The sequence below is a fragment of the Chelonia mydas genome, chromosome 26 (genome assembly GCF_015237465.2).
Source record: "Chelonia mydas isolate rCheMyd1 chromosome 26, rCheMyd1.pri.v2, whole genome shotgun sequence".
Lineage (NCBI taxonomy): Eukaryota > Metazoa > Chordata > Testudines > Cheloniidae > Chelonia > Chelonia mydas.
In genome coordinates this window covers 434,455-461,542 of record NC_057859.1, presented here as the reverse complement: position 1 = coordinate 461,542, position 27,088 = coordinate 434,455, and the positions used below count along the sequence as shown (strand labels likewise).

Below are 27,088 nucleotides of genomic sequence, written 5' to 3'. Positions count from 1 at the left end.
CTGCTCCTGGAGTGGGTTCTCCCCCTGTGCTCCCCTTGCAGGCTCTGAACCCAGGCCTGGATTTCTTTGCACCTACTCACCCAGGGATGTCTCCATGGTCCTGCTTTGAGCAGGGGATTGGACTAGATGACCTCCTGAGGTCTCTTCCAACCCTAATCTTCTATGATTCTATGATTCCTCTAGCCCTGTTATCCAACTGGGAGTCCCATTTTGCTTTACACACGACACAGAGAAGGCCCCTGTGCTCCGGGAGGCAGGTCAGTATCACCCACCCAGTTATAGAGCAGAGAGGGGAAGGAACCTGCCCAAGGCTGCAGAGAGAGGCTGTGGCAGAGACAGAAAACAGAACCCAAATCTCCTGCGCGTCAGCCCAGTGCCATTACTACAAGCCCAGCCTCTACCGGGTACAATGTGGGCAAAGGATGTGCTGAGCCCCATTTCCTGCCCGTGCCAGCCCTTACCTTGGTTGTTGTTTCTAAAACGATTTCCTTGTGCAGCAGCTCAGCCACCCATCTTCACGTTGGCCTTCCTTGGAGGCCAGATGCAGGGCGTTCAGCCCGTTCTGGAAAGAGCAGAGTGGCGGGCTGGTTAGCCAGGTTGGGGAACACACTTGTGGAAGCTGTGGGCAGCAGAGGGGAACCCCACTGCCACGGAGCCAGGGCTGCAAACACAAAGCCCACGAGACTGCACAGAGCAGAGCGAAGCCCTGGGCTACCAGCTGCTAACAGCATTGAGCCTTTAGATCAGCTACCCCAAACCCAATGCAGATCAATCTCGCTGCCCTGTGATACAGATGGGGAAACAGAGGCAGGTGTAACTTGCTCGAGGCCTCAGAGCTGGGACTATGATTCAGCAGTTGCTGGGTCCAGCCAGTTCACTCTCCCTGCGAAATGCTCCTCTCTAAGCAGGGACATCAGAATCCCAGAAGCGATAAACCCCTGTGAGGAGCTTGCTGCCCTCAGGAGATCAGCTCACATCAGCATCCAGATGGAGCAGAGAGAATCCGCTGGCACCTGGTGTTTTGGTGCCCGCCATCTGCCCACCCACAGAGCTCCTGTGCCAGACAAACCCACCAGCATCTGGCAGCAGCATCACCACCCCCAGCATCGTTCTTCCAGCAATGCCCCAGTGCCAACGGCTCTGCACAGCAGGCTGCTAGGTTTAGCACAAAACCCCACCAGCCGAGCCAACACCGGGACTCCCAGCGACACCCCACCACCCCAGTTGGGACGAACACCTTGTGGTGCTGCTCTGAGTAGCACAGCCACACGGCTGCCTGTTCTGCTCACACACATCCTGCTGCCCGTCAGGTTCCCCCGGCCCCCGGCGTCTGGGATGCCACTGGCTGCTGCAGGGTGAACACAAGCGCCCCGACTGTTTTCCCTTGCCAGCACCATGCTCCACTCCTCCAGGCATTCACTCTTAGTATCAGCATAGCAGCAGCACCCAGAGGCCCCGCTCAGAGACCAGGAACCCTCGGGCTAGGCACAGTACAAACCCCAACCCACTCCCAGTACTCTGGACCCAGAGCTGTGGACTCCAAAGCCTCAGCTGGTGAGCAGCCCTCTCTATCCTGGGGAGCCCTGCCCAGAGCCCCTTCCCAGAGGGTGTCTTACAAGGCAGGCCAAGGGCTGGTGCCGCAGCAGGCTCCTGCTGGGGAAGCAGTGGGAGTGTTTGCCCTGCTATCAGAGCCTGATGCCGAGGCATCACACAGCAGCTGCTGATGCAGTCTTCTCCCTGCACCTTGCACTGGAGGATGAAGGCTTGTGACGAAGTGGGACTGTTCTTAATGTTTCCTCTGAACACCGTAGGGGTGCCTCAGTTTCCCCTAGGCATTTCTTAAGTCTCTAGGTGGTGGAATAAGGGTGTGTAATTGTTGCAGAGCAAAGGGCCAGTGTACATAAATGGCCGACACTCTGTCTCCTGGCAACTGATGGCCTGAGCCCTTCCCCCCTGCAAGGTGAGAGCTAAAGGGTTGGAGAACAAAGGAATCCGGTGACCTCCTGGCCCGGGGAAAGGGACAAAGCCCAGAGGAGGAGGGGGTGGAGAGTGAGTCAGTTGGGGGCTGGCTGGGGACAAGGAGTGAAGTGCAGACATGGTTGTCTGGCTCACTGACCCCCAAAATGGACCCGGCTGAGGGGTTCCTGTTCTCTGTACCTACAAGCTCTGTGTTAGACCATGTTCCTGTCATCTAATAACCTTCTGTTTTCCTGGCTGGCTAAGAGTCACGTCTGACTGCAGAGTTGTGGGGCAGGACCCTCTGGCTGCCCCAGGAGCCCACCTGGGCGGACTCGCTGTGGGAAGCGCACGGAGGGGCAGAGGAGGCTGAAGGCTCCGAGGTCAGACCCAGGAAGGTGGAAGCTGTGTGAGCTGTGTGTCCTGCAGTCAGTCTGCTGCCAGAAAGGAGACTTCCCCAGAGTCCTGCCTGGCTCCGTAGGGAGCAGTTCCAGAGCATCGCCCAGGGACTCCGTGACAAAGGCTGACTTAGTGCATGGTGCTGGAGCTTACTTGGGAGCCGTGGGCACCGTGAGGGGGCTCAACGAACGCCGGGAGCCATCAGCAGCTCTGTGAGAAGAGAACGACTCTGGCCACAACGCAGCTCTCCCTGCCAGGGCTTTATCTGCTCACTTCGGCGGTCCTGGCAAATTCCCACCCTGGCACAATGGACAATAATACCAATGGGCTCAGCTCAGTCCCCACAGCACACAACGGGGAATGACTTCCTGCCCCTGCTGAAGAGGACCCAGCATTAGGTGCTGCAGGTCAGCGTTACAGTGCATTGGCAGAGCGAAGGTGGGTGGCACGCGCCTACAGCTCGGCTAGCCAGGGGCTGCAGATCAGGACTGAGCTGCATCAGACCAGTCGGATAGGACGAGTCTGCAGAAGCCCTAACATTCATCAACATTTAAATAAAAACTTAAAATGTAGCTTGGCACTCTGTCTGGGCCACCGATCGTATCAGAAACAGCAGCTGCCTTTAACCTTGGCTCCAGACACAGGCACACAAAACCCACCAGGTATTAGAGGAAATGCCCCAGGGGAACATTTTTCACTGAAGTTACTGTATAAAACATTAGGTGCAAATATTAGGTCATTTTTTTCATCAGCAGAAGAACCAGTTGCAGAGGCCTATGTCCAATGGCAAATGACTTTTACACGTCTCTGTTACCCTGCAGCGCCTGACACGATGTGCAGCTCATTCACCTTCCCCTTTGATACTGTTTGTTCTGCCCTTCACTCAGCTGAGCCCATTCCGAGCCAACCTTGCCTTGTGGTTCCCATGCACCCCCCCACACACCCCACACCCCCGCAGCGCTGCACTACTGGGGCTGCAAACTCTGCAAGGGGAGGCCAAAACCCAAACAAACTGCTGGTTTCTTCCTTGCTTTGCAAGCTGCACAGGGAGGGCCCAGGCATGCTGCTCTCACTCAGTTACAGCTTCCATTGTCTTCATCTGGTAGTGAGGAGTGCAGGGTCAGAGGAGACTGTGCGGCTGTTAAGCTGCACACACTCCAGAACTGGTCATCAATAAAACAAAACCCCCATGGACATTTCTATTAGTGCCTCGGTTTGGCATCTCTCCTACACACAGCCTCGGTATGCAGCTAGCATTTCACCACATCCAGCTGTCAGCACAGTCAGCACACGAGAGGCCCACTGAGGCAGCTTCTGCTCTATTCTGGTGCCCAGTTCAGTATCCCAGGGGTGAACCAAACAGGGCTGGGAGGAGGGTGGGGAGGGGCTTAAACCTCATAGGCCGTTTCAACTGGGAACTTCTGCCCCCAGAAGAATGCCTCCCGCACGGGGGTGCTTCCTTGTTCCTGCAGCGGGGTGTGTGGAGCCATCATGAGCTGTGAGCATCCCCTGTTGGGGACACACTCCTGCCTGGTGCATCACACGTGCTGGCTGTCTGCTGGTGCTTCTCTAAGCAGTAAAAGGTCACTTTAGGGCATTGATTTGTCTCACTGAAATCCGGCTTGCACGGGAGACACAAGGAAGGGCTCCCAGCAGCATCCCTGGGGTTCCAGGCTCCATCCAGCTTCCGGGAAACATTCAACATTAACATTCAACTTAAAAAACCCTCATGGTGAGTAATTTTACTACAGAGTCTTTCCTTCTATCTCTGCTAGAAAAGCCCCTTGCAAAGTACCAGAGCCAGAGATGAATTTATTCCTTGTAAAATATTCTTCTGTTGATCTCTGGAGACAGCCCCAATCGTTACAGAGTAAAAACCTACAAATCCACACACATCTGCTGAAAATTGACTCAAAAGACTTTTCAGATCCCATGAGGGGAGAGGCATCATGCCAAGCGGAAATGGCACCTAGCCTGGGAGGACGCAAAGCTCCTAGAAAACAAGCTGAAATGGAGAAACGGATATTGTGCAGTGAAAGCAGGTTCTGTAACACACACACAGCCATAGACACACTCACTCTGTAACTAACTAACACACACACACACAGCACATGGCTATAGACACACATTCTGAACGACTGCATACCAGACACATGAACATAGACACACAGGCACTCTGTCTGTGACACACACACATGGCGATAAACACACTCAGAGACTCTCTCTGTAACACACACATCCTGTCACGTTCAGGGTCAGTAAATATAGATTCATAGAGTCATAGATATCAAGGTCAGAAGGGACCATTATGATAATCTAGTCTGACCTCCTGCACAACGTAGGCCACAGAATCTCACCCACCCACTCCTGAGATAATCCTCTCACCTATGTCTGAGCTATTGAAGTCCTCAAATCATGGTTTTAAGACTTCAAGGTGCAGAGAATCCTCCAGCAAGTGACCCGTGTCCCATGCTACAGAGGAAGGCGAAAAACCCCGAGGGCCTCTTCCAATCTGTCCTGGAGGAAAATTCCTTCCTGACCCCAAATATGGTGATCAGCTGAACCCTGAGCATGTGGGCAAGATTCACCAGCCAGATATCCAGGAAAGAATTCTCTGTAGTAACTCAGATCCCACCCCATCTAACATCCCATCACAGGCCATTGGGCCTATTTACCATGAATATCTAAAGATCAATTAATTGCCAAAATCATGTTATCCCATCATACCAGCTCCTCCATAAACTTATCGAGCTTAATCTTGAAGCCAGATAGGTCTTTTGCCCCCACTGCTTCCCTTGGAAGGCTATTCCAGAGCTTCACTCCTCTGATGGTTAGAAACCTTTGTCTAAACTTCCCGATGGCCAGTTTATATCCTCTCAGATGCTGGGAAACCTGTGAAAAATCATTATTCTCCGGCTCCAGAGTGATGAGGCTGTATTCAAGCCTCGAGAACAACGCAGTCTGTTCGAGCATTTGACCCAAACCAATCTGGAGGACCGGAGCCTGTGCAGTGACCTAAACGGAAAGGCACCCTGTTCCCACACCTAACTGCTGAGAACGCTGCCCAGAAATACTCTGGCCAGTGGCTGCATGCACAATACACTCAACCATTCCGAAAACACGAGAGACGGGGCTTTGCTCTCTGCAGGGAGCGAGATACAGGTCCTGGGCGAGGTTACAGATTAGGAGATTGACCTGGCTGCACACCTGGACAGCCCAGATGGCAGGAGGGCAGCAGGTAATGCTAGCTCCTATTGACCAGGAAGCTGGCAGCAACGGGCTTTGCCTGTTCTCAGGTCTTGAACTGAAAGCGAGGGCAGTGAAGTGCCCAGGAATCGGACAGACACGTGGAGGAAGGAGATGCACAGTGAAGATGCTGGTACTTGTGCCGACGATGATGATGGAATCAGAAGGATGGGGATGAAGATCAGATGGCATGTTAAGGTCTCTGCATTTGTGTAAGAATACAGGGCCTGTGGGATAGGTCTGACCACATATATCCCCTTTATTATATACAGGACATGTGAGGTTGGACCTTTCCCACAGGTCTGATATTCCCCAGGAGGGAAACCCAAAGGTGCCATCTAACCACAGCAAGATGGCACAAAGCAAACGGGAACCAGTTTGAAGACATCACTGACGGAGGCTCCTGACTGCCGCAGTCACACGCTCCCAGGTCCTCCCAGTCCAGGCATTACAGCATCTCACCAGCAGCAGGCTTGGCAGGGCTCCCTGCACATCGCTGAATGGAGACTCTGGCTGATGGGAACCTGCATCCCCCACCGTGCTAGGAAAGGGCCGTCCAGAACCAGCCGCGCGAGCTCTGCTCTCTGCCCGCACAGCCTCCTCCAGACCCCAGCATTCCTTCTCTCTGGGAATAAAGCGATGGGGCTGGACACATTCTCAGGTCTCCTCAGGAGCTTTCAGTTATTCTCAAAGGTGAAGTAGCAGCATGGTTCAAGGCCCTCTATTCATGACTTCTCACACCTTGGAAGTAGCCACAGCCCCCTCAGCTCACTCTCGCCTGCTACCCCCCAGCCTTGGGGATGCCCAAAGCTGAGCACAGAGCAGGCAGAACTAACAGATCCCAGCTTCCCTTTGCATCCAGCGACACCGTGCTGCACTGGGGGGGAGCTCCAGAACGCATATGAAAAGAACGTGACTCAGAATTAAACGTCCCTCGCCCCCTTTAAAAAGCCCCCCACACACATTCCAAGTGATCTGAGAGAGCAGCGGGCCTGTTAAATACCCTCACTGAGGAGTGAAGTGAATGTACCCAGGAGCAGGGCGAGCGTGCCAAGTAACTGGTCTCATGCGCAGCTCAATATCAGGGGCTCCGCTCCGCCAGGGAGCCCACAGAAGAGAGCAGCAGTTGGGTTTAATGAGCGTGCTGGATTCGGAAACGAAAGCACAGCCGCTCGGAAGATGCTGCCTGGATTCGGTGTAAGTCTGTGATCTACTTAGCATGGAGCCTGGCACAAAGCCCAGGGGCCTGGTACTAAGGTGAGGGTGAACTGTTCAGATCTACAAATCCTTCACATGCCAGAGACTCAATAGCAGCATCCCCATGGAGACTTACACAGTAGCAAAATACACAATCAGTTCCTGCTTTGCGTACCTGCCAGCACCTGGGCAGGGGTCCGAGTCTCTGTCCCAGAGGAAGGAGCCCAGGAAAGGGGAGAGCCCAAGGGAACAGCTCTCATTCAAAGAGTTTAAAGGATCAGCAAAGGTAGAGACTTTCTACAGGTCAACTCTGGGCCAATTCACTTCTGACTTCCATCCCTGCAAGCCCAGCGCAATCACAGGCAGCATGTGAACATGAGCTGGATGGCTAGAGCCTCTCAGATACCATGGTGATGGGCATGAGAATCTGAGCAGACCAGAGCGTGGGCTCTAGAAGCCTGTGTGTGTGATGATGGGCCCCGATGTGACTGGCTCACACAGCATAAATTGCAATGACAATGCTTCCTGGAGATGGGTCCAAGTGTCGAGCTGGGGGCTGCTAATTTGATGCTCCCTTGCTGCTGTGAGACAGGTGCCTTTGATGAACTCCCCGCTGCAGGGTCTGGAGCAGTGACTGCACAGACCCAGCCCTCCACACTCACCCTCCTAAGCCACCGCAACTGGGGAAACCCTCCCCGGCTAACAACATGCCACCAGTCCTAAGCTCCAACGTGTCAGAGCAACAGCCCCCCGGGGTGCCCCCTGAGCATGCAGAGATCACAGTTCCAGCCTGGCCCCTTCATCAGCCAGGATACAGCCATTACCACCAGGAGCCTGGTTTCTGGCCTTCTCTTTGCTGGCTTAGGAAAACCTCCCCTGGGACTGGACACGAGTGGGGCTCCTCCAGATACTGTTGGCTGAGAGCACGTTGCTCTCACCTCCCTTCTGCCCCTGCCCCCATCCTTTTAGCACTTTCCAGTGAGAATCTCCCCCCTCCCCGCCCCCGGGTTCCTTATATTCCCTGAATTGGTTTGGGCTCCTGTGATCATTGGCTGCTGTCAAGACAGCACCGCCCTGGACTCTGGCTACCAGACACACTGGCAGCAGCCTCCCGTGCAGGGCACTGGATCAGACAAGCGCTGAGCAGGACCGCCTGGCAGCTGCCTTCAAACAGCAGCCACAGGGACGGTCTCAGGCACAGCTGGGGCCAGTGGCAGGGTGCACAGGCACATGGTAGCAGCCAGAGCCCCAGACCTCGGCCCAGCTGAAGAAGCTGCAACCAGGGTCACTGCATGGCAGGATCACGAAAGCCCCATGTGAGGGCATCATGGACTGCTGAAACCCAGACAGCCCAACCCCCCACGCAAACACACACAGCACCGCACACCCAGCGCTACACACACACACACACACACACAGTGCCATACATACACACAGCGCCGTGCACACACACACAGCGCCACATGCACACCCACACAGCACCGTGCACACAGCGCACACACATACACACCCACCGCCACACCCACACACACAGAGCACCATACACCACACACAGAGCACCATGCACACAGCGCACACACATACACACCCACCGCCACACACACGCGGCGCCATACACACACGGAGCGCCACGCAACACACACACAGAGCAACCATGCACACAGCGCACACACACCTCCCTAGCACCACACACAAACAACAACTGCGGGGAGCGTGTACATTTGCATGAGCCATGTATGCGTCTGACAGACCGAAGAGAACAGTGGCTCATCCAGCTGTGACAGAGACATTATAACTTTCGCCTTCCTCTGCCCACAGCGACGCTTCCTCTAACCTTCCAGTGGCCCACATACCGCCACTTGCACTGCTGGATGCCGGTCAGCAAAGGTGCTGCAGGGGCCCAGCCAGAGCCGGATGCTGGGAGCAGAGGAGTTCTCTCCAAGCCGGGGAGAGACTGCAGACGCCTGCTCCCCATTAGGAGCAAACTTCTGTTACAGAGAGCTGGGGCTGGGCTGAGGCTGGGCTGGGCTCTCAGTGACAAGAATTACCCCCTGCAGTCAATGGAGTTCCCCCAGTGTCACTGGGAGCAGAGCATGGCCTTTGATGTGCTTCCAAGGGGCTCGCTGGAGCCAGGGCACAGCAGCGCTGTACATGTACCCCTCCACCCGGCGGTGTAGAAAAGGCACTGTCAGGTGCAACCTGCCTGTAGCCCCTGCTCCCGTAGCTGCAGTGGCTGGATCAACGGGAGTGGTGAGTGTGAATGGGGCAGCTCTGGGGCTCAGCACGAAGCAGGCGCACGTACACTGACACTGTCTGCAGAGTCTGTGCGTTCAGAGCTCACCCCCCTCTAGCCCAGCCTCCTCTGAGAGCACCCACTGCAGCCTGAGCCATCCCGCCCCCTTCCCCCCCCCCGCCCCCCAGCAGGCGCTCCCCCTGCCTCAGCCCGGGCCCTGCTCTTTGGCAGCTGCCCAGCTGTTGTTGACAATCCCTCTGGAGACTGCAGCTCTCACTGCCTGGACAGAGGAGCCGGGCCTGACAGTGTGAGTGGCTCCGCCAGTCCAGCACCTCCAGGGAGCCCTAAGGGCCTGGCATTTTGGTAACACCCCTCTCCACCTTCATCTACTACTGCTGAGAGCCAGGGGACCAAATGCTGGGGGTGGGGGAGGTCCATAAAGGCCCTTGAGGATGGCCTCCAGGCCCACATACTGCACCCGCCACTGCTGATCTGCCCTCTATCCTATGACAAGCACTCTGCGCCCCACCCAGCGGCCTCAGCTCCTCACACCCTTCAGGGGAGCCGCCAGCCACGCTCCCTGCCTACCAGTTCGCTCCCCTGTTACCAGCAAACACCCCCACTCTGGGGCGGTCATTACATGGGCTAAGAGGGCACATTATTATAGGACCTCAGGGGCTGGTACCAGAATCCTAGTGACCTTAACCTACCTGATTGCAGGTGTTAATATCTACCCCATTCCTCAGGTGATCCAAGGCTTTGTCCAGGTTCCCGGATCTCGCAGCCCTCAGAAAGCTGGTTGCAGCATCGGCCTGGGAGAGAAAAGAGAGCACATGAGTCAGCATATACCCTGGCTCTGACCAGCCCAGGGTGCCCATTGCAGGGCTAGGGGCATGAGTCATTCCTAGCACTGGGCACACGCTGTAGGGAACAAGTGGCAACCAGCCAGCTCCAGGAGACCTAGCAGGGACCTTGCAACAACAGTGGGCTCAATCACCCATCCCCCCAATTCCTGCTGCCCCCGTCCCACACCAGCACAGGAAACTGTCGCTAGCAGGCGGCCTTTTCAGTGCTGGAGCCTGGCTGGGTGGTCCTGTGCTGAAGCAGAAGGAGCTGTCTCTGAAATGCCCCGCAGCAAAGCTGCCGTTTATATGCAGACCCAGCTCAGGAACACAAGGGAAACGGCTTTCCTTCCCCAATGCTCTCACCCCGCCTGGCTTTTACCGGCGCTGAAAGCCCTGAGCCGGCCACTGGATGTGCAAGAAAAGGGAGCAGGGCTCTCAGTGCTGCAACAACATGCATGCAATGCCCCATTCAAACCCTCCACTGTGCCTGTCCCAGCACCAGCTTCCCCTCCCAGCCCCTGCCAGCAGGGCAGGCTCCCCCTTGCTGTGCTGGGAGGGGATCGCATCATGGTCAATGGAAGGGAGGGAGGAGAGCTCTGTCATTCCCAGTGTGTTTGTGCATGTAGCAGAAAGAGGGCCTGGGGTGCTACTGCAGTGAAAACAATCCACCATCATCACAATCTTGGTGTGAGGGAGTTAAAGAACCAGCACCAGATAGCGGAGCTCCAGCAGCCTGCTCGGGGCTTCACCTCCCAGCAGTGGTGGCTGCACTGGGACCAGGAGGGGAGGGAATGGATGATGGGGCGCCATGAGGGACGTGGTCCCTGGCCACTTCCTGGGTGAGGCTCCCAAGGCTGGCCTGACACAAAGCAGCTGGGGAGAGATGGATGAAGCTAGTCACACAGCCAGGCTTTCCACAGCTACAGAGTTTATAACCCAGCCATAGCCCTGCCCACAGCTGGGCACATCTGGTCTGGCCCAGGGTCCTGTTCCCCCTGGCCAGGAAAAGTCAGTGTGGGCGGGACATGGACTATTTCTCCATCCTTGGCATGGAAATCAATGAAAAATCCCTTGAAATAAAAGTTAAGAATAAAAGAAATAAAAGGGCCACGAATACTACAATGAACCAAGCTTGCTACAGAGCCCTCCTTCTCCACACCAGAAATCTCACCAGTTTATCCAGAACCATTTCCAGCCACTATTGGTCCTGCTTGGCTCTGCGGGGCCCTCTCCCAGCTCTGTGTGCTTGTCTGGATGCAGCCCCTGGCCTTGGCCCCAGCCTGAGCAGCAACGTAGTGCCCCTCAGGAAGCAAAGCAGGCAGAGCCCCCGGTGAGACATGGCTAACTGAGACACTTGGGCTATTATTAACCTTGCACTTCCTGTGCAGGGTGATGCTAATATAGTCACAGGTCATGAAGCAGGAGGCGACAGAGCACAGGGCAGGGGGGCAGGGAGAAGCGCTTCGCACACTGATGCAGACCCCGAGCCTCTGCCCAGAACCCCTAGGAGTGCACACATGGGGCTGCGGCTTGCTGCCCGTGTCGGCATTTGAAGAGAGGTGTATTAGCTAACATGAGGGAAAGACAAGAGAGCTGGTTAGCAGGTCAAACCCTTGGCTCATCCCATCCCCAGACCACACTTGGCGGCTTCCCTCAATACTAGAACTGCCTATGCGCATTAGGGTGCGTATTATGGCAGCACCCAGGGGTCTGGGCTCTGCACAGATACACAGTGAGACAGTCCCTGCCCTAAAGAGCTTATGCTGTAGACAGGCCAGACTGGCCGGGTGGAAAGATAACCACCCTTCCATCGCATACGGGGACCAGGCCTAGAGAGATTTGCTCAGAATCACACAGGCAATCTATGGCAGAGCCAGAAACCCAGATCTCCAGTGTTCCAGTCCAGAGCTGTAGGCTCACGGCATCCTTTCTCTACGGGACGAGCACCTATTGCCAGAGCTGGCAGGCCCTAGCCACGGTTCGGTAACATTTTCAAAGCAAATCATGACTTGTAGCAGCAGAGCAAAGCGAGACTGGGGCGGAGATGCTCAAAGGATGTGAGAAGTGACTTGGGAAGAGCCGGTCTCTTGGCTCAGAAACTACAACAACTGGTGTGGGTTAAACTACAATTATAATAAAACCAACTCTGCTGTCTGGAGAAAACCCTTCAAATGGGTCTAGAAGGGATCACAGTGTCGCAGCGCTATGCATCCAATGAAGTGAGCTGTAAGCCCATGAAAGCTTATGCTCTAATACATTTGTTAGTCTCTAAGGGTGCCACAAGAACTCCTGTTCTTTTTGCGGATACAGACTACACGGCTGCTACTCTGAAACCTGTACTAAAGCAATGAAGTAATGGCAGTAACACACATTTACTGGGCGCCTTGCACCCCGAAGGATCACACAACACTTCACAAACAGGAACTAGGAATCCAGCCACCACTGAAATGCAGCCACCTCTGGGGTGATGCAGCAGCTGTTTAAGTAACACTATGCAACAACTTGGAATAGGAAGTAAAGAACAGTGAATCCAGCTGAAACTATGGGGCAAACACTGAGTGGCAGTAGGTGATGACCCAGGCTGGGATTTGCCCAGGACACCAGAGTTAACACACCTAGGGCCAGATATTCAGGTAAGCATGGCACACTGAGTCTGAGCTCTTAGCAATCTGACCCCTAGAGTCATCTTTCACAAGGTGCCCTGGAATATGTCTGGCAAGTGGGCAGGCCCACTCAGTGGAAAGGCAGCTGCTTCTGCAGCATAGCACCCCTCATGCCAGACAGGGGCACTGCTCTGTTCTGACGCAGCAAGAGGTGGCACATAATCACCAGTGCTGCTTCCTTCAGGGGCCTGGCCCAGCTCAGCCCGGTCCATGAGCTCCGTTGGGTGCTACCCTGAGACTGCAAGGCCCTCAGGGCAGGGACGGTTCCTTCTGGAACGCACAATGCACAGTGTTGGGTGCTGCTACACAAGCCAGTGGTACCATGGCTGCAGGCTGAAGCAGTGTCTGGGCCTGGGGCTCTGTTCTTCTCTCTCTGCAGTAGTTGTGGGTTCGCTCAGTAGAGTGAGGACATCACCCAGCTCTCTCTCCACTCCAACTGCAGCCTCCTGGTCCGATAACCCAGTACCGACTGACCTCTCTGCTCCCGCTCCAGGGAAATGCAGCCAAGCCCCGGCTATTGATCCAATCCCATGCACCAGAGAAAACAAGAGTCTGATTACTACTTGTGGCGGAGGTCCCGTCAAAGCAGCACTGGCTGCCCCCAGTAGCATCCAGCCCACCAGGCTCACCCAGTCCTTGCCACCATTCAGCCCCAAAAGGATGTGCAGCAAGATCCTCAGCCGCATTTCTTGCGGGAGCCACTGGACCCAGCACTGGCTAACAAGGCTCCTGGTGTTAGCATACTTGGCATTACAGGGAAGAGGTGCTGGAGGCAGTGCTGTGGTTTCCGATCACAGCAGAGCAGCCTCCTCATGCCAGGCGAGCGTGTACAGTCTGTGTGAACCCCCCTGCCTGCTGGCTCCCTCCAGCCTTCCGAGGAAGACCCAACTCCAGGGACCGACCCATTGTTTATGGTGCAGAGTAACGAGGAAGGCATCACGTGGCACAGAGATGCCTTCTGCTCAATCAGGTTTATCTACTGTGATAGACAGGACCTGCAGCCAGAGATGTCCCCGTGCCATGCTCAGCAGTGCACAGTTTGCACGCTGAGCCCGGTGTGCTGAGCTGGAGAGCCCATGATTCACAACAGGGCAGAGCTGAGCATTTTATGTTGCAGCCTCAATGCAGAGGGATTTTCCAGCTCTGAATCCTGCTAGAAGCCTCCTTTGCTCAGTCAGGAGCCACAGAAGGGCAGCACCTCAGCTTGGTGTGGGCATTTCAGCCACTGCCCAGAGACCTTGCAGAGAAATCCCCTTGGAAGCGCAGAGCACAGTACAGATTCCCTGTCCATAACTCACACACAGCGCTGCAAAGATTAAAATGAGATAACTCCACGGGCTCCAACAGCCCATGGCTGCCAAAGCCCCAGCACAGAGCAGAGCAGGGAGGTGGCCAGGAATGCAGCTAGAAAGCAAACAGAAAAGCAAAGCAGAGCTCGCCTGGTGCACAAAGGAGAGGCATGTTGAATACTCACAGCCGCATCTAGACCGGACCTGCCCTGTCGAACTGCCATAGTCCAGCACTTGAGCTGAAACCCGAACCTGGTCTCCCCTCTCCCCCTCCTTTGCTAGCTACTCCCCAGCTTTGTGCAAGCCAGTGAGTTACTCTGCATTCTGGCTAAAAATACAGGCTCCCTCCTCGCTCCAGCACGGGCCCTCCAGGGCTCGCCAGACACTAATGGAATTGGTTCATTTTCTCTCCATTATTCTGTCAGTTGGGATATTTACTACTGAGCCTCCTCCAGAAAGCAGCTGACTGCTGCCCAGGGCCAGGGCGTGGGTCGGAGCTGCAGGTGCCCTCCTGAGAACAGCAGAGAGGATAAGCTCAGAAGACATGCCAAGGAGCCTAGCGTTCAATGGGCAACACATGCCACCAGGGAGGGGGGCTACGGTGTCCTTGTGGCCCCCAACTGCTGGAGGACAGGGCCCTGCAGACCAGGCTGAGGCCTGGGGGAGCCAGGCAAACTGTGGCTTTTCTCCCCACAACCCACATGCATGTCTCAGGGATGCATATCACATCCTAGGATGTCAGACAGCAGCAGACAGCCTGAGAAGAGAGGACAGCTCAGCTTGGATGTGAGTGGCACAGGAAACAGATCTGTGACTCTACTGTTTTCTTGGTGCCAGAGCGCGTCTGTCTGTCACTTCTGGGTGTCTTTTCATGGCGACTCTCTGCTACGTCAGTGAGTCACCATGTCAGAGGCCAGAGCAGATGAACTAAGCCATTGAAAAAGTACCACGGGGATGACACAACAGGGCTAATTTCCAACAAAAGGACCTTCTGCGTCATTCTTAAAATAAGGGCAGGCAGGTCGAGAGGAGCTCAGAAAGGTGTGTCTGCCCTCAGCCCTGCACACACACACACACATCTTAGTATGTTTGCTTGCCACTTACACAAGTGCTTGCACGCCCGCACACACACACGCACTCACGGTCTCCATACACAGAGAAGCCATTTGTATTTTTCTGTCTTCAAACTGTTTGGACCGAGTCTCTGTCCCTTTCCGTCTCCCGGGCAGTTTTCCGGGACAGTGTAGTCCAATAGGAGGAGATATTCTTCCTGACTCCCTGTCCTGCACCACTTGCACTCTGAAACAGGTACAGAATCCTCCCCAGACGCACTGTGTTCCAGGGGATCATGCGTATACAGGCCCTGATCCCATGAGATGCTGGGCATGGCATTGCCCACTGAACGCAACGACAAGAGAGACTTGATGGGAGAAGGATCAGACCCAGACTTTGCCAAGGGCTTTGCAACTCCCAGGATGAACGGCCAGAGAGGAGCACTTGTCACTACTCTTATTCTACCTGCTTTCTGCTGACGATTTACTCTCACCCTTGTCCCTCCCCTGCGCTTGGCTTTCTCTTCCAGTCCCGAGCGCTGGGCTCTTCCAAGCAGTCCAGCCCAATGCAACACACACATTAGGCTCTCGGTTCAGACTCACTTTGCACTCACTGAACCAGCCTCTGTGGGATTCACCCAAATTGGGAGCCACTTTTGAAACGCAGGCCCAAGTATCTGCCCAAAGCCCGCAGTGAGCAGCTGGAAGAGCCAGTGGGGCAACCTCAGCCCTGGCACCTCGTCCCCTGCAGTAACTGCTGCTCTTGGGCACTGCTGAAGCTATCTGCAAACAGAAAGGCTAGAAACTTCCTGTAGTTAACAAATCATACGTGAGTGACTGTGCAAGTCCCTAAGCCTGGGCTCAGGCTGGGTTTCCAGGCCCGTGATCAGAGGATGGCTGTCCCAGCTCACTGCTCAGGACACTGGACAGTGACGGAGTCCTGCTCTCATCTCCTCCCCTTCAGTCCCGCCCAGGCAGCTCTGCACAAGGCTGATAAAGGAAGGGAGGTTATTAGTAACTCCACCTTGTTCCATGAAACACAGACACATTTATATCAGCCCAGGGAGCCCGCTGCTGCCTTTGGAGCTCTGAGCAGATAATGTTTTCCAGGCAAACACCCAGCAACGTGAGCTCAGCCCCAGTTGCTAGGAACACTGGAGGCTAAGGCTGCTTTAGCAATGTTGCCTCAGCCACTGAGCTAGGCAGGTAGCGCGTAGCGATCACTGCTCCTGACCCACTAAAGGATAGGCACGTGTACGACACTTGTGACCCCATTCTCCCTGCCTGCTTGTCTGCTGGACTGTACACGACTTGGGGCAGGGACTGTCACTTCTGAATATTTGTACAGCACCAAGCACAAAGCCCCCTCCTCCCCCCGTCTGCCGGACTGCACTGGAAATGCTGAATAACAATGGCATGGTGCACATCTGTCATATTTATCGGTGGACAGCAACAGCGGAATAATTGTTATAGCTTCCAATTTGCTGAGGACCTTCCCTGTGAGGGAGGGGAGATGTGCACATAGAGGATCCAGGGAGATGACCTGGCTAGGGACATGGCAGAGAAGAGATCCCAAGGCCTGTGAACCGAGTCAGGGATCCCCCGGCCGTCCAGCACATCTACGCACTGCACTCTTCCCAGGCTGGCAGCCCCAGAGAAAGCTGCCTGAGGAATCCACCAAAAGCAAACCCCAGTGCTGCTTCCCAGTGCTGGGGAAAGCTCTGGCACCTGCCAGATGGCTCCCAGGGCCACTCTCTAGGAAGCAATTCTGCACTCAGATCTGTTTTTCTGGCACATCCCCATGGGTTTTCTTTTATGACCCCAGTGCTTTGATGCTGCAGAGCTCCCCAGGCCCCTCCACCACCTGCAGTGGAATGGCCAGAGCACAGCAAGCAGCTAGCCAAGCCCGGCTCTGTGGGAAGAAAGAACGAGGAGTACTTGTGGCACCTTTAGAGACTAACAAATTTATTTGAGCATAAGCTTTCGTAGGCTAAAACCCACTTCATAGACTAAAACCCACTTCATCAGATGCATGCAGTGGAAAATACAGTAGGAAGATATATATATACACACAGAGAACATGAAAAATATGGATGTTGCCCTACACACTATAATGAGAGTGATCAATTAAGGTGAGCTATTATCATCAGGAGAAAAAAATCTTTTGTAGTGATAATCAGATGGCCCATTTCCAACAGTTGATAAGAAGGTTGAGAAGAAAAGGAGTACTTGTGGCACCTTAGAGACTAACCAATTTATTGAGCATAAGCTTTCGTGAGCTACAGCTCACTTCATCGGATGCATTCAGTGGAAAAATACAGTTGGGAGAATTATATACACAGAGAACATGAAACAATGGGTGTTACCATATACACTGTAAGGAGAGTGATCACTTAAGATGAGCTAATACCAGCAGGAGAGCAGGCTCATCTTAAGTGATCACTCTCTTTACAGTGTGTATGATAACACCCATTGTTTCATGTTCTCTGTGTATATAAATCTCCCCACTGTATTTTCCCCTGAATGCATCCGATGAAGTGAGCTGTAGCTCACGAAAACTTATGCTCAAATAAATTGGTTAGTCTCTAGGTGCCACAAGTACTCCTTTTCTTTTTGCGAATACAGACTAACACGGCTGTTACTCTGAAAGAAGGTGAGAGTAACAGTGTGGGGGGAATAAGCAAGGGGAAATAGTTTTTCCTTTGTGCAATGACCCATCCACTCCCAGTCTTTATTCAAGCCTCATTTAATGGTGTCCAGTTTTGCAAATTAATTCCAATTCAGCAGTCTCTCATTGGAGTCTGGTATTGAAGTTTTTTTGTTGTAATATTGCGACTTTTAGGTCTGTAATCGAGTGACTAGGCAGGTTGAAGTGATCTCCGACTGGTTTTTGAATGTTATCATTCTTGACATCTTATTTGTGTCCATTTATTCTTTTGTGTAGAGACTGTTCAGTTTGGCCAATGTAAATGGCAGAGGGGCATTGCTGGAACATGAGGGCATATATCACATTGGTAGATGTGCAGGTGAACGAGCCCCTGATGGTGCGGCTGATGGTGATTAGGTCCTATGATGGTGTCCCCTGAATAGATACGTGGACAGAGTTGGCAACGGTGAGCTGAGAGCCAGGCGATTTGCCATCGATTTGAGCTCCGACTCTGAAAGGGCCTTTATGCTTTTCCCCTCACGGCTGACGTGCAGCACAGCTGGAGCCTGCGCAGAGAGCTCCTGCCGCTGGCGTCCCCCCCACACAAACAGAGCTGCCAGCAAGTCCAGCAGCGGCAGCACCAAGGGCTCTGTTCTGGGAATTGAGAAGGAATAAATGGGCTAGAGGTGTTAATACCGTTTAATACTGTTTGATGTTGAATGGTGACTAAATTATACTAATCCCGTAAACCAATTTATTCCATCTCAATCAGTACAATTATTATAACAGTTTTCACCCATCTAGCTAAGCCCCTCCTCCTTCCCCCGGCATCTCTGTGATGCATCTTCAGAGACCCCAGCCAGCCACAGTGACAGTGGCAATGGACCCACTGCAACTTAAACATCTCTTCTGATGCTAAATATTCCCCAGACACCATTTCTCGGCCTCTACCCCCCTGCCAGCAGACGAGTGACCCACAAAACTGCATCCAGCCTTGTCCGCCTCGCGATCCGGGAACCCACTGTGACAGCCCCAAACTACCCTGCAACCTAGCAGAATGGGCAGATGCCTCCACACTCACATGGGGGCTCAGGAAAGGGTGAGTTGTGCAGGTGCCTGTGTGCTAATCCCAATCCCCCGCGAGGCAATGGCTGCAAACGTGAAGTGGGCTCCACTCTCCCAGGAGTCCTCAAGGACAATGTTGGCACAAGAACAAATGGGTAAAACTGGCCAGGCAGAAATTCAGATTGGAAATTGGAAGGAGGTTTCTCCCATCAGAGGGTGAGGTTCTGGAACAGCCTCCCAATAGGAGTGGTGGGGCCAAACAACTAGTTTTAAGAGACAGCTGGACGAACATATGAGTACGATTGTCTGACAAGTCTGTGTGTGATGGAAGGGGCAGGGCTCAGCAGCCCTGGGGCTCACTTCCAGTTTGTCTTATGTTCCTAACAGCTCAAGGATCAGGGCTTCAGCCTGGGTCAGGAAAGGGTTGCCCCTGAGAGGGGGCTGGTCTCCTTCCACTGGAGCATCAGCAATGGTGACAGCTAGAGCTGGGACATTGGGCAGGTGGGCCAGGGCTCTGTGGACTACCGTGGCACCCAGTATTCTCTGTATCTGTGTTTGGTTGGCTGGTTCTAGTTCACACTCTCAGGGTCTCACTGACCCCATGTTTGGGGCTGCAAAGGAATTTTCCCCCAGGCCAGACTGGCAGTGACCTTGGGGGGGTTTCCCTTTCCTCTGCAGCATGCTGGTGTGGGTCACTTGCCAGGATTCTGCCGTGCAAGTAGATGTACCTCATTTAATCATTTCCCTGCCACTTAGGGGGAAGGCTCAGGCACTGGGGCACCTTGGTCCTCCCTGTTCACTGCCTGTGGTGCACAGCAGTCTAGTCTCCTGTGGACGGTGACACTTCGGTCTCACAAGTTGTTGGGTTAGTGTGCGGGTGTTGGTGAAATACAGGAGCTCAGACTAGATGACCTGGTGTCCCTTCTGGCCTTGAACTCTCGGGGTATGTCTACACTGCGATAAAAACCCTGCGGCACCAAGTCTCAGAGCCCAGCTCAGCTGACTCGGGCTGGGGCTGCAGGGCTAAAAATAGCAGCGTAGGCATTTGGGCTGGGCCTGGGCTCGGAGACCCTCCTCCCTTGCGGGGTCTGCGAGCCAGGGCAGTCATGGCCAGGCAGCAGTGTAGACACATCCTAGGACTTTGCAGTCCTTGCTGGCAAGGAAGTACATGCAGCAGAGCTGTCTCTATCACAGGGCTTTGCTGAGTGAAGTTTCCCTGGGCTGCTCTCAGGCGGAGAACTTGAAAGCAATTCAACCCAGTTAATCCACTAATGCACGTCTGTCTCTTGAGTTTTACCACTTGTGATAACATTACAGCTTCAAACTCCTGTCTCCTCCACTTCCTTTGGAAAGCCATGTGCTCCTATCAGCAAGGTACTTAGCGGCCCCTGCTCAGCATCCTGCTGACATCTGCTTGCAAATCCACATGTCTGAGGCTCAGGAGCAGCATGTGCCTTGCTTTATCTCAGCTAAATGAGACACAAGACAGGATGTAAAGCTGCTCCCATCACAGGCATGAGTCAACCTGGAGGAACCAGGTCAGGACAGTCCACTGCCCCAAACTCACCTTGTCCCTGCCATGTAAGCTGCTTGGCAGACAGACCGTGCATACCAGCGAAGGACTGGGCATGTAACGGAGTCGCCAATCGCAGGGCAGCAGCCCCCTCCCAGAGACAAGCTGCAGTGCTAAGGGGAAGAGGCAGTTTTGCCTTTGCCTGCACGTGGGTATCCCCACTGCTCAACAGCACCAGGGGTGAGTGATGGCCAGCCACGCAGCCAAGCTGAGGACAGCGCTGGCCTTGGACACAAAGTGGCCAGAGAAGCCTGTCGATGACGTGAAACAAAGCCAAAGGTTTGCAGACTCGGAGTGAGAAACGGAGCAGGGGTAGGAAGACTCCTGTCCACTCCCTGGAGACCAGTGCAAGACACTTTCCTCCAGCACATTAGCATGGGCTTCATCCCTTGCAGTATGGTTCGCCACTGGCATGCAGCTGTGTTGTACAGAAAACAGACAGAGAAGGCCCCTGCTCCAAGAAGCTGACACCTGCCACGCACTGAAATACTAATTAACACTGGGGTTAAGTGGTCCCAGTAGCCGGGGCTTCCACCGCTTCCCTGGGGTATGACTCTGCCATCAGATAGATGGCTCCAGAGGGAAATGGTTTCTGAGGTTCAGCCCTTTCTTCATTTCCAGTGCTCCTAGCTTCCCCCTGAACAAATCCTCTCCCCGTGTTCACCGCCTTCACCAGCTGGCCAGTTATCACAGATCCCTGCGGCTGGGTCTGTCAGCCTCTGCCCTCCAGACCGCCAGCACTGCCTCTCACAGTGCAGCTGCTCTGCCAGTGGGGGGCTGTGCTGTGTAACTCTGCTCAAAGCAGACCTACAGTGTGGTGAACATGCTGGCAGCATTGGCTATTGCTCCCTCCTTGGCTTTGGGGGGAGGTGAAGGCTAATGTAGCCATAGTCCCTGTGGTCATTTAGCCAAGTCAGACACAAGTAGCATTTCTAATCTTCTCCATAAATCCATCCCACCTGCTCTCTGACCTCATCATGCTCTTCTGCATGGCCCCTCCCTGCCTTGCTGATATCAAGGTGCCCAGATCAACAACCGAGTCCTTTCTCACCGGGCTGCTTATGTTGAGAAGCTGCATCACCTTAGAACACATGCTGTCTAGCACTCCTGGGAGATATGGGCTGTCAGGTCCTGGCTTGCCCTCTATGATCCCCCAGGGCTACACACAGCCAGCTGACAGAGTGTGAAACAGGTCAGCCCTTGTCTACACTACGCGCTTTGGCAGCTTTTACGGCCTGTTCTAAGGCAATGAAACTTCCCAGCACAGACAAGCCCCCACCGCCACCTCCTGGCTCTCAGTGCCTCTGCACAGGCAGCGCCAAACAAAGAGCATTGTCTTACGTGGCTGCCATATCACCCCAAAAGCTTCTCCCCCGCTGGCGCTCCACTGCTGTCCAGTGCACTGCCTTTCCGAGTGGCATGTCTGCCGTCCGGACAGAGCTTCCCAGATGTTGTAGCTGCACCTCCCTCAGGATGCTATTTTCTTCCCATGTTTCTAAGCCCGCAGTGGGTCCCTTTGTTTTACTTTGGCCTCCAGAGTGTCCACTCCCTCCCCCTGTAAACAGCGCTGAGAGGCTGCTTCGCTCCCTCATCAGGTTCCCTAGTACAGGGGCCTGACACCAACCTCCTTGGTCCAAACCCAGCATTGTGATCATGACCTGGCACGCAGCACCCGTGCTAATGGGCCCAGGAAGAAATGGCATTAACACTGCTGTACAATGACAGGTTTCAGAGTAGCAGCCATTTTAGTCTGTATTCGCAAAAAGAAAAGGAGTACTTGTGGCACCTTAGAGACTAACCAATTTATTTGAGCATAAGCTTTCATGAGCTACAGCTCACTGCATCCAATGCATTCAGTGTAAATTACAGTGAGGAGATTTATATACACACAGAACATGAAAAAATGGGTGTTATAAATCTCCTCACTGTATTTTCCACTGAATGCATCCGATGAAGTGAGCTATAGCTCATGAAAGCTTATGCTCAAAAAATTGGTTAGTCTCTAAGGTGCCACAGGTCCTCCTTTTTACTGCTGTACAATGTATCCATATTGCACTTCCCCAACTATGGAAAATCATTTAGGGTGAAAGGGGGGCTAAAGCTTTTCTCAACCTCCAGACATTTTATTTTGCTGCTTTTGTTACCTTTCCCGCCATTTGTTAGGTTATAGGCACCTTCTGTATCTGAAACTTTCTAGCCCCACATCTGCAGCCCGGGCGTTTATGCCAGCTGGGATGCCTTTTCATTCCCCTTAAATGCTCCCAGTTTAACCATTTTAATGGGAAATGGTATTTTGAACTGGCCCAGACACTAGCGTAAGGCAGTGAGGCTGGCTGGACTGGGGCATGACCGCTGTGGCCTGTCTGATGTTCCATAGCAAGCAAAGGATCACTGCCATCAGCAGCACTTCTCTGGCCCCCAGCACCCTCACCTTCACAATCAGAGAGAGACATGTGGCATCAGCTTAATTCCTCTCGCACAGCTCCAGAACCAGAGGCAGCAAGCCGGGGGGAGGGACTGGCACAGAGACCGAGGGAGGCTGCTAGCTGACCCAGCTTGCTGAGGTCTGTGCCAAATAAAACCCAACCAGCTACTAGAGACCCTCTGGAGTGCATGAGCCAGGCTAGCCCCAAGGATTCTGTGTACTCACCAACACAAGAGAAGACCCAGAGCCCCAGATCATCCATTGACCACATTGTTCTCAACTACAAAGGGATTCCATTAATCCTTAGGGCTCCAGGAACCATTTAACAGCCAGCACATAGGTCAAGGATTAAGGCAGACCACAAGTCCTATAGGGATCAGGGATAAACCTTCCCAACTGTCCCGGGGTTACAGGGGGAAGATCAAAGATAGAGACATGAAGTGATTTGCTCCAGGTCTCACAGCGGCTCAGTCACAGAGCCAGGAACAGAGCTCAGGACCCCTGACTCCCACTCCACCGTGCTCCCTCTCTCTTGGAACACAGACCCTGGCAGGGATGTGAGAGAGGAAACCATATTTCAAATATTTCATTTTGGGGCCAAATTCTCAGGAACCACCTCTAGTTTGTCACCTCAGTTGTATATGTGTAGTCACTTGCGACCACAAATAACGACACAGACAGCTCTTGACGACTGCTTTCCGGCCTGCCATTCACCAATGTACGGCGCACTCAGAGCCCGGTTAGCTAGAGCTCTGGTTAGCCATTTAGGATCTTAAACAGCTGCTGTGGCTGAGGATTAGAAATGCTCCTCAGCTCCCCCTGTGGGTGGGTCCCACTTGGCTGGCAGCTGCAGCCAGAGCAGCTTTGGGGACACAGAGCGGGAGGGTGCCACAAGCAGGGAACAGCCCACGCCGCAGGCATCAAATCCCTTTGATAAGGGCGTAAATCCTGCTGCTCTGAGCACATTTGTTCCCAGACTACACCCATTTGACACGAATGGGTTTTCTGAGAAGCAGGATTAAGAGTCTGTCCTATTATTCACAAATTCACAATCGCCCTTGATCAACAGCCGGGCAGCCAGCACCAGAAGAGGTGTCAATGGAACAGCATCCCATGGTGTTTGGCCAGGGAGCTGCAGACTGGGGAGCCAAGGCTATGGAAGAGTTAACATGGCTGCAGCTCCTGTCAGCATGGGCCATGCACACCCCAGTGAAACCTGTCACTCCCTCTTGAGGCTAGCAGAAGCCCCCGCTCTTTGTGCTCCTGAGCGGGGAAATGCTATTTTTATATCACCAGGTTCTGATTTAAGACAAACCTCTAGAGCTTGCTGTTCATGCATTACACCTCTTATTACAACCTACCAGGGCTTACAGCTGGTTAGAGAGACACAGCAGCAACGTGACTACTTGATTTTTTACCTCTTACTCTCCTAATGCACTTTCTTCCTGAACCATGACAGCAAATAAATGTACCTGAGTCTGCGCAGATGGGGATGTGCAGAGAACACACCAGGAAAACCCAGTGAACAGAAGGTATGTGACAGATTCCACTTGCTGGTAAAAACCAGGGACAAATTCTGGGCCTGCCTGGTGCAGCTCAGAGAGGGGGGGCAGCCTCTCCAGCAAAGGGCACGTATGGTGCACCCAGCCTCATCTATCCCAGACACGGCACATGGCTCCCAGCACTGAGGAGAGGGGCTGGGTTCCAGCACCCACCGACAGTGCTCCAGACCCAAATCCGGTTCCTTCCGAACAGATTCATTCTGTGCCCAGGGGAAGGCTTTTAAATGTTGCTTGTGAGCAACTTCTAATTTCTACAATCTGTTCCCCCTCATTTTTTCTAGCCCTGCTTCAGCAGGTCTAATTCGCACCTGCTCTGCCTGGATGCAGTGGGCAAAGGCCTGAGCAGAGAACTGTCTGTTAGAATCTGTACAGCTGTGGCTGATCACTATGCTGAAACTGTGAGAGAGGCAGGCACTGCGCTGTGGCTGAAACACGCAGGGGCTTCACGCTGTCCCGGCTGCTGTGCGTGTGACGAGCTCTCTAAGCCAGCGGTTCTCAACCTTTTCCTTTCTGAGCCTCCTCCCAACATGCCGTAAAAACTCCACCGCCCAGCTGTGCCACAACAACGGTTTTTCTGCATATAAAAGCCAAGGCTGGCATTAAGGGGTAGCAAGCTGGGCAGTTGCCCAGGGCCCTATGCCACAGGGGGCATCGCAAAGCTAAGTTGCTCAGGCTTCGGCTTCAGCCCCAGGTGGGGGGCTCGGAGCCCCGAGCTGCAGTCCTGCATGGCAGGGCTTTGGCTTTCTGCCCTGGGCCCTAGCGAGTCTAATGCCAGCCATGCTTGGCAGACCCCCTGTAACCTGCTTGCAGTGCCCCAGAGGGCCCTGGACCCCTGGTTGAGAACCACTGCTCTAAGCCATCAAGGGAAGAAGGCCCCGAGGGAGGTTGCCTGCAGCACAGCTCTTAGAAAAGATCCCCCCTTGCACTGGCAAGGGGAGCTGTGCTAGGACCCTGTGAGCAACACCTGCACCTAGTGAAGGGAAGTTGCTGCTAGCCTGGCTCCAAAGGCAGCACAGCCCCCAGTTCATCAGCAAAGGCAGATGGAGCCTGCATGGAAACCCCACCCAGTGCGCCTGACCCAGTGCTTTAGGTGGGCAGGAAAGATGACAACTTGGCCGCTGCTGTTTACCGTTAAAAAAGAAAACTGGCAGCCAATCCCCCTCCCCCCTCAGCTATATCAGCTCAGAATACGCTGGCGTGGAGAGCAGGGATGGTCTTGCTACTAACTCTCCAGCCTGGAAACAAGGGGTTCAGCTCAGTTCCTGGCTCTGCCACTGACTCCCTGTGTGACCTTGGCCAAGTCCCCCATCTGTACAATGATTCATCCTGTGTCTCTCGTCTGTTTGGTCTGCAAGCTCTCTGGGGCAGGGGCTATCTCACCATGTGCACACACAGGTGCCCAGCACCACAGGGCCCTGATCCCATGCTACCAGTTCCGACAGGCACACACCCCAGACAAGATAGGTAAACAGCCTTCCAGCTATCCTTGCCCTAGGAATTGAGTTGCAAGAGCCCCCCGCTGCCTTTAGAGGCTGCCCGAGTACTCACTTTCCGTAGGTGCAGCAGGCCTGGCATCCCTATTGGTGAAAGGGAAGCCCCCATCTCCGTGCTTGGGGTCTGCACAGATGCACAGTGAGCTCTACCTCCAAAACAAGTGCCCAAGATCCCAGCAGGCACAGGACTTTATCAGCAGCAGCAGACCTCTGCCCTATCGTCCCTCACACGTGCAGATGACGAGGGGAGGCTCCTGCCTGGGGACTGGAGATTACGGGAGCTGCCCCATGCCAGGGCCCATGGTAAACAGTGGCTGAGCTCTTCTCCGAGCGTTTGAGAGGGCAGGGTGTCTGGAACATGCTTTCTAAACACGTCTGCAGGCAGGTGAATGGGGCTCCGACCTCAGGCACCTGAACCTTGCCTTTCAAACAGGAAAAGTGCAGGGCAGGTCTCGGAAACATGAGACACAGTAAGGACAGAATTCCTCGTCTGAAAGCTGCTCAGGGCCAGGACTGCCTCTGACCTTGTGCGTGTAACACCATCACAAGGGGACCTGATACCTACACGTTACTGCAACACAATGAAACTTCCTTCTCCTAGTCACAGGGCAGATGCCAGTTCCAGCCTTCCCTCCTGGAGATTCCTGCATGCAGGGAGAAGGGAAGTTAGCCCTAAGCTACTTGGCGCAGGAAGCGGGAAGTCACGGCACAGCTCATGAGAACAGACCCCTTGGAAACAGCCCCTCCAGACGGTCTGTGCTCCAATACCATGACAATGGGTGCACTATGAACACTGACGGGGGAGCGTTTACTAGGCACTCCAGGCTGGAAGACCAGATTCTGCTCTCCATTAAAGGGTGCCAGTGGCTTTATTCACCCTGCTCAGGTGCCTGGTGATTAATTAGCTGGTGTTTGCAAAGCGCTAGGTGAACACAAGACAGCACAGTGCTCCATTTCTGTTTTTAGCTCCCATTCATCAGGAACCCATGTGCTGACTGCAGACCTGTGGTGATCTGGATGCCTTGGGGCCATGCCAACAAATGCCTCAGAACCTGACGTGACTACATGTGGGCAGGCCATTGAGCACAAACATGACTGTGGGGTGCTCACACCATTGGTTAGCCAGCTGCACCCACCTGGATGCTTGCAAGTCAGCTGAGCCCGTCCCTGGGAAAGCGCTCATCGCAGTGAGTGTTCTGGGATGTGCTCAGATGCAGGCATGAAAAATGGAGCCTGCCAAATGCTTTGCATGATGGAGAGATGCAGGTTAACCCCAGCAGGGGCTGTGCTCCAAGTTACAGCACTGGCAGCAGAGCTCAGGCCTTATTAGAAAAGGTTTCCTTTAAAAAACAATCCTCTTTGGACATGTGCATGCACACGCCACGCCCCCACGGCTCTGATGGAATCACTGGCAGAGCCTTCACTCTAGCAGTAGGTGCCACA

At 54.0% G+C, this 27,088-nt stretch overlaps 1 protein-coding gene across 1 annotated transcript in view; it reads right to left on the bottom strand.

Annotated features, from left to right (window-relative positions):
• ANK1 (ankyrin 1) overlaps positions 1-25,856 on the bottom strand; it is a 67,910-nt gene extending 42,054 nt beyond the window's left edge. The window contains 4 exon segments of the mRNA XM_043536392.1: positions 462-515; positions 518-562; positions 9,742-9,843; positions 25,701-25,856. Of these exon segments, the coding sequence (XP_043392327.1) occupies positions 462-515; positions 518-562; positions 9,742-9,843; positions 25,701-25,754 (255 nt within the window). The 5' untranslated portion in view covers positions 25,755-25,856.
• Positions 25,857-27,088: the final 1,232 nt, after the last annotated feature.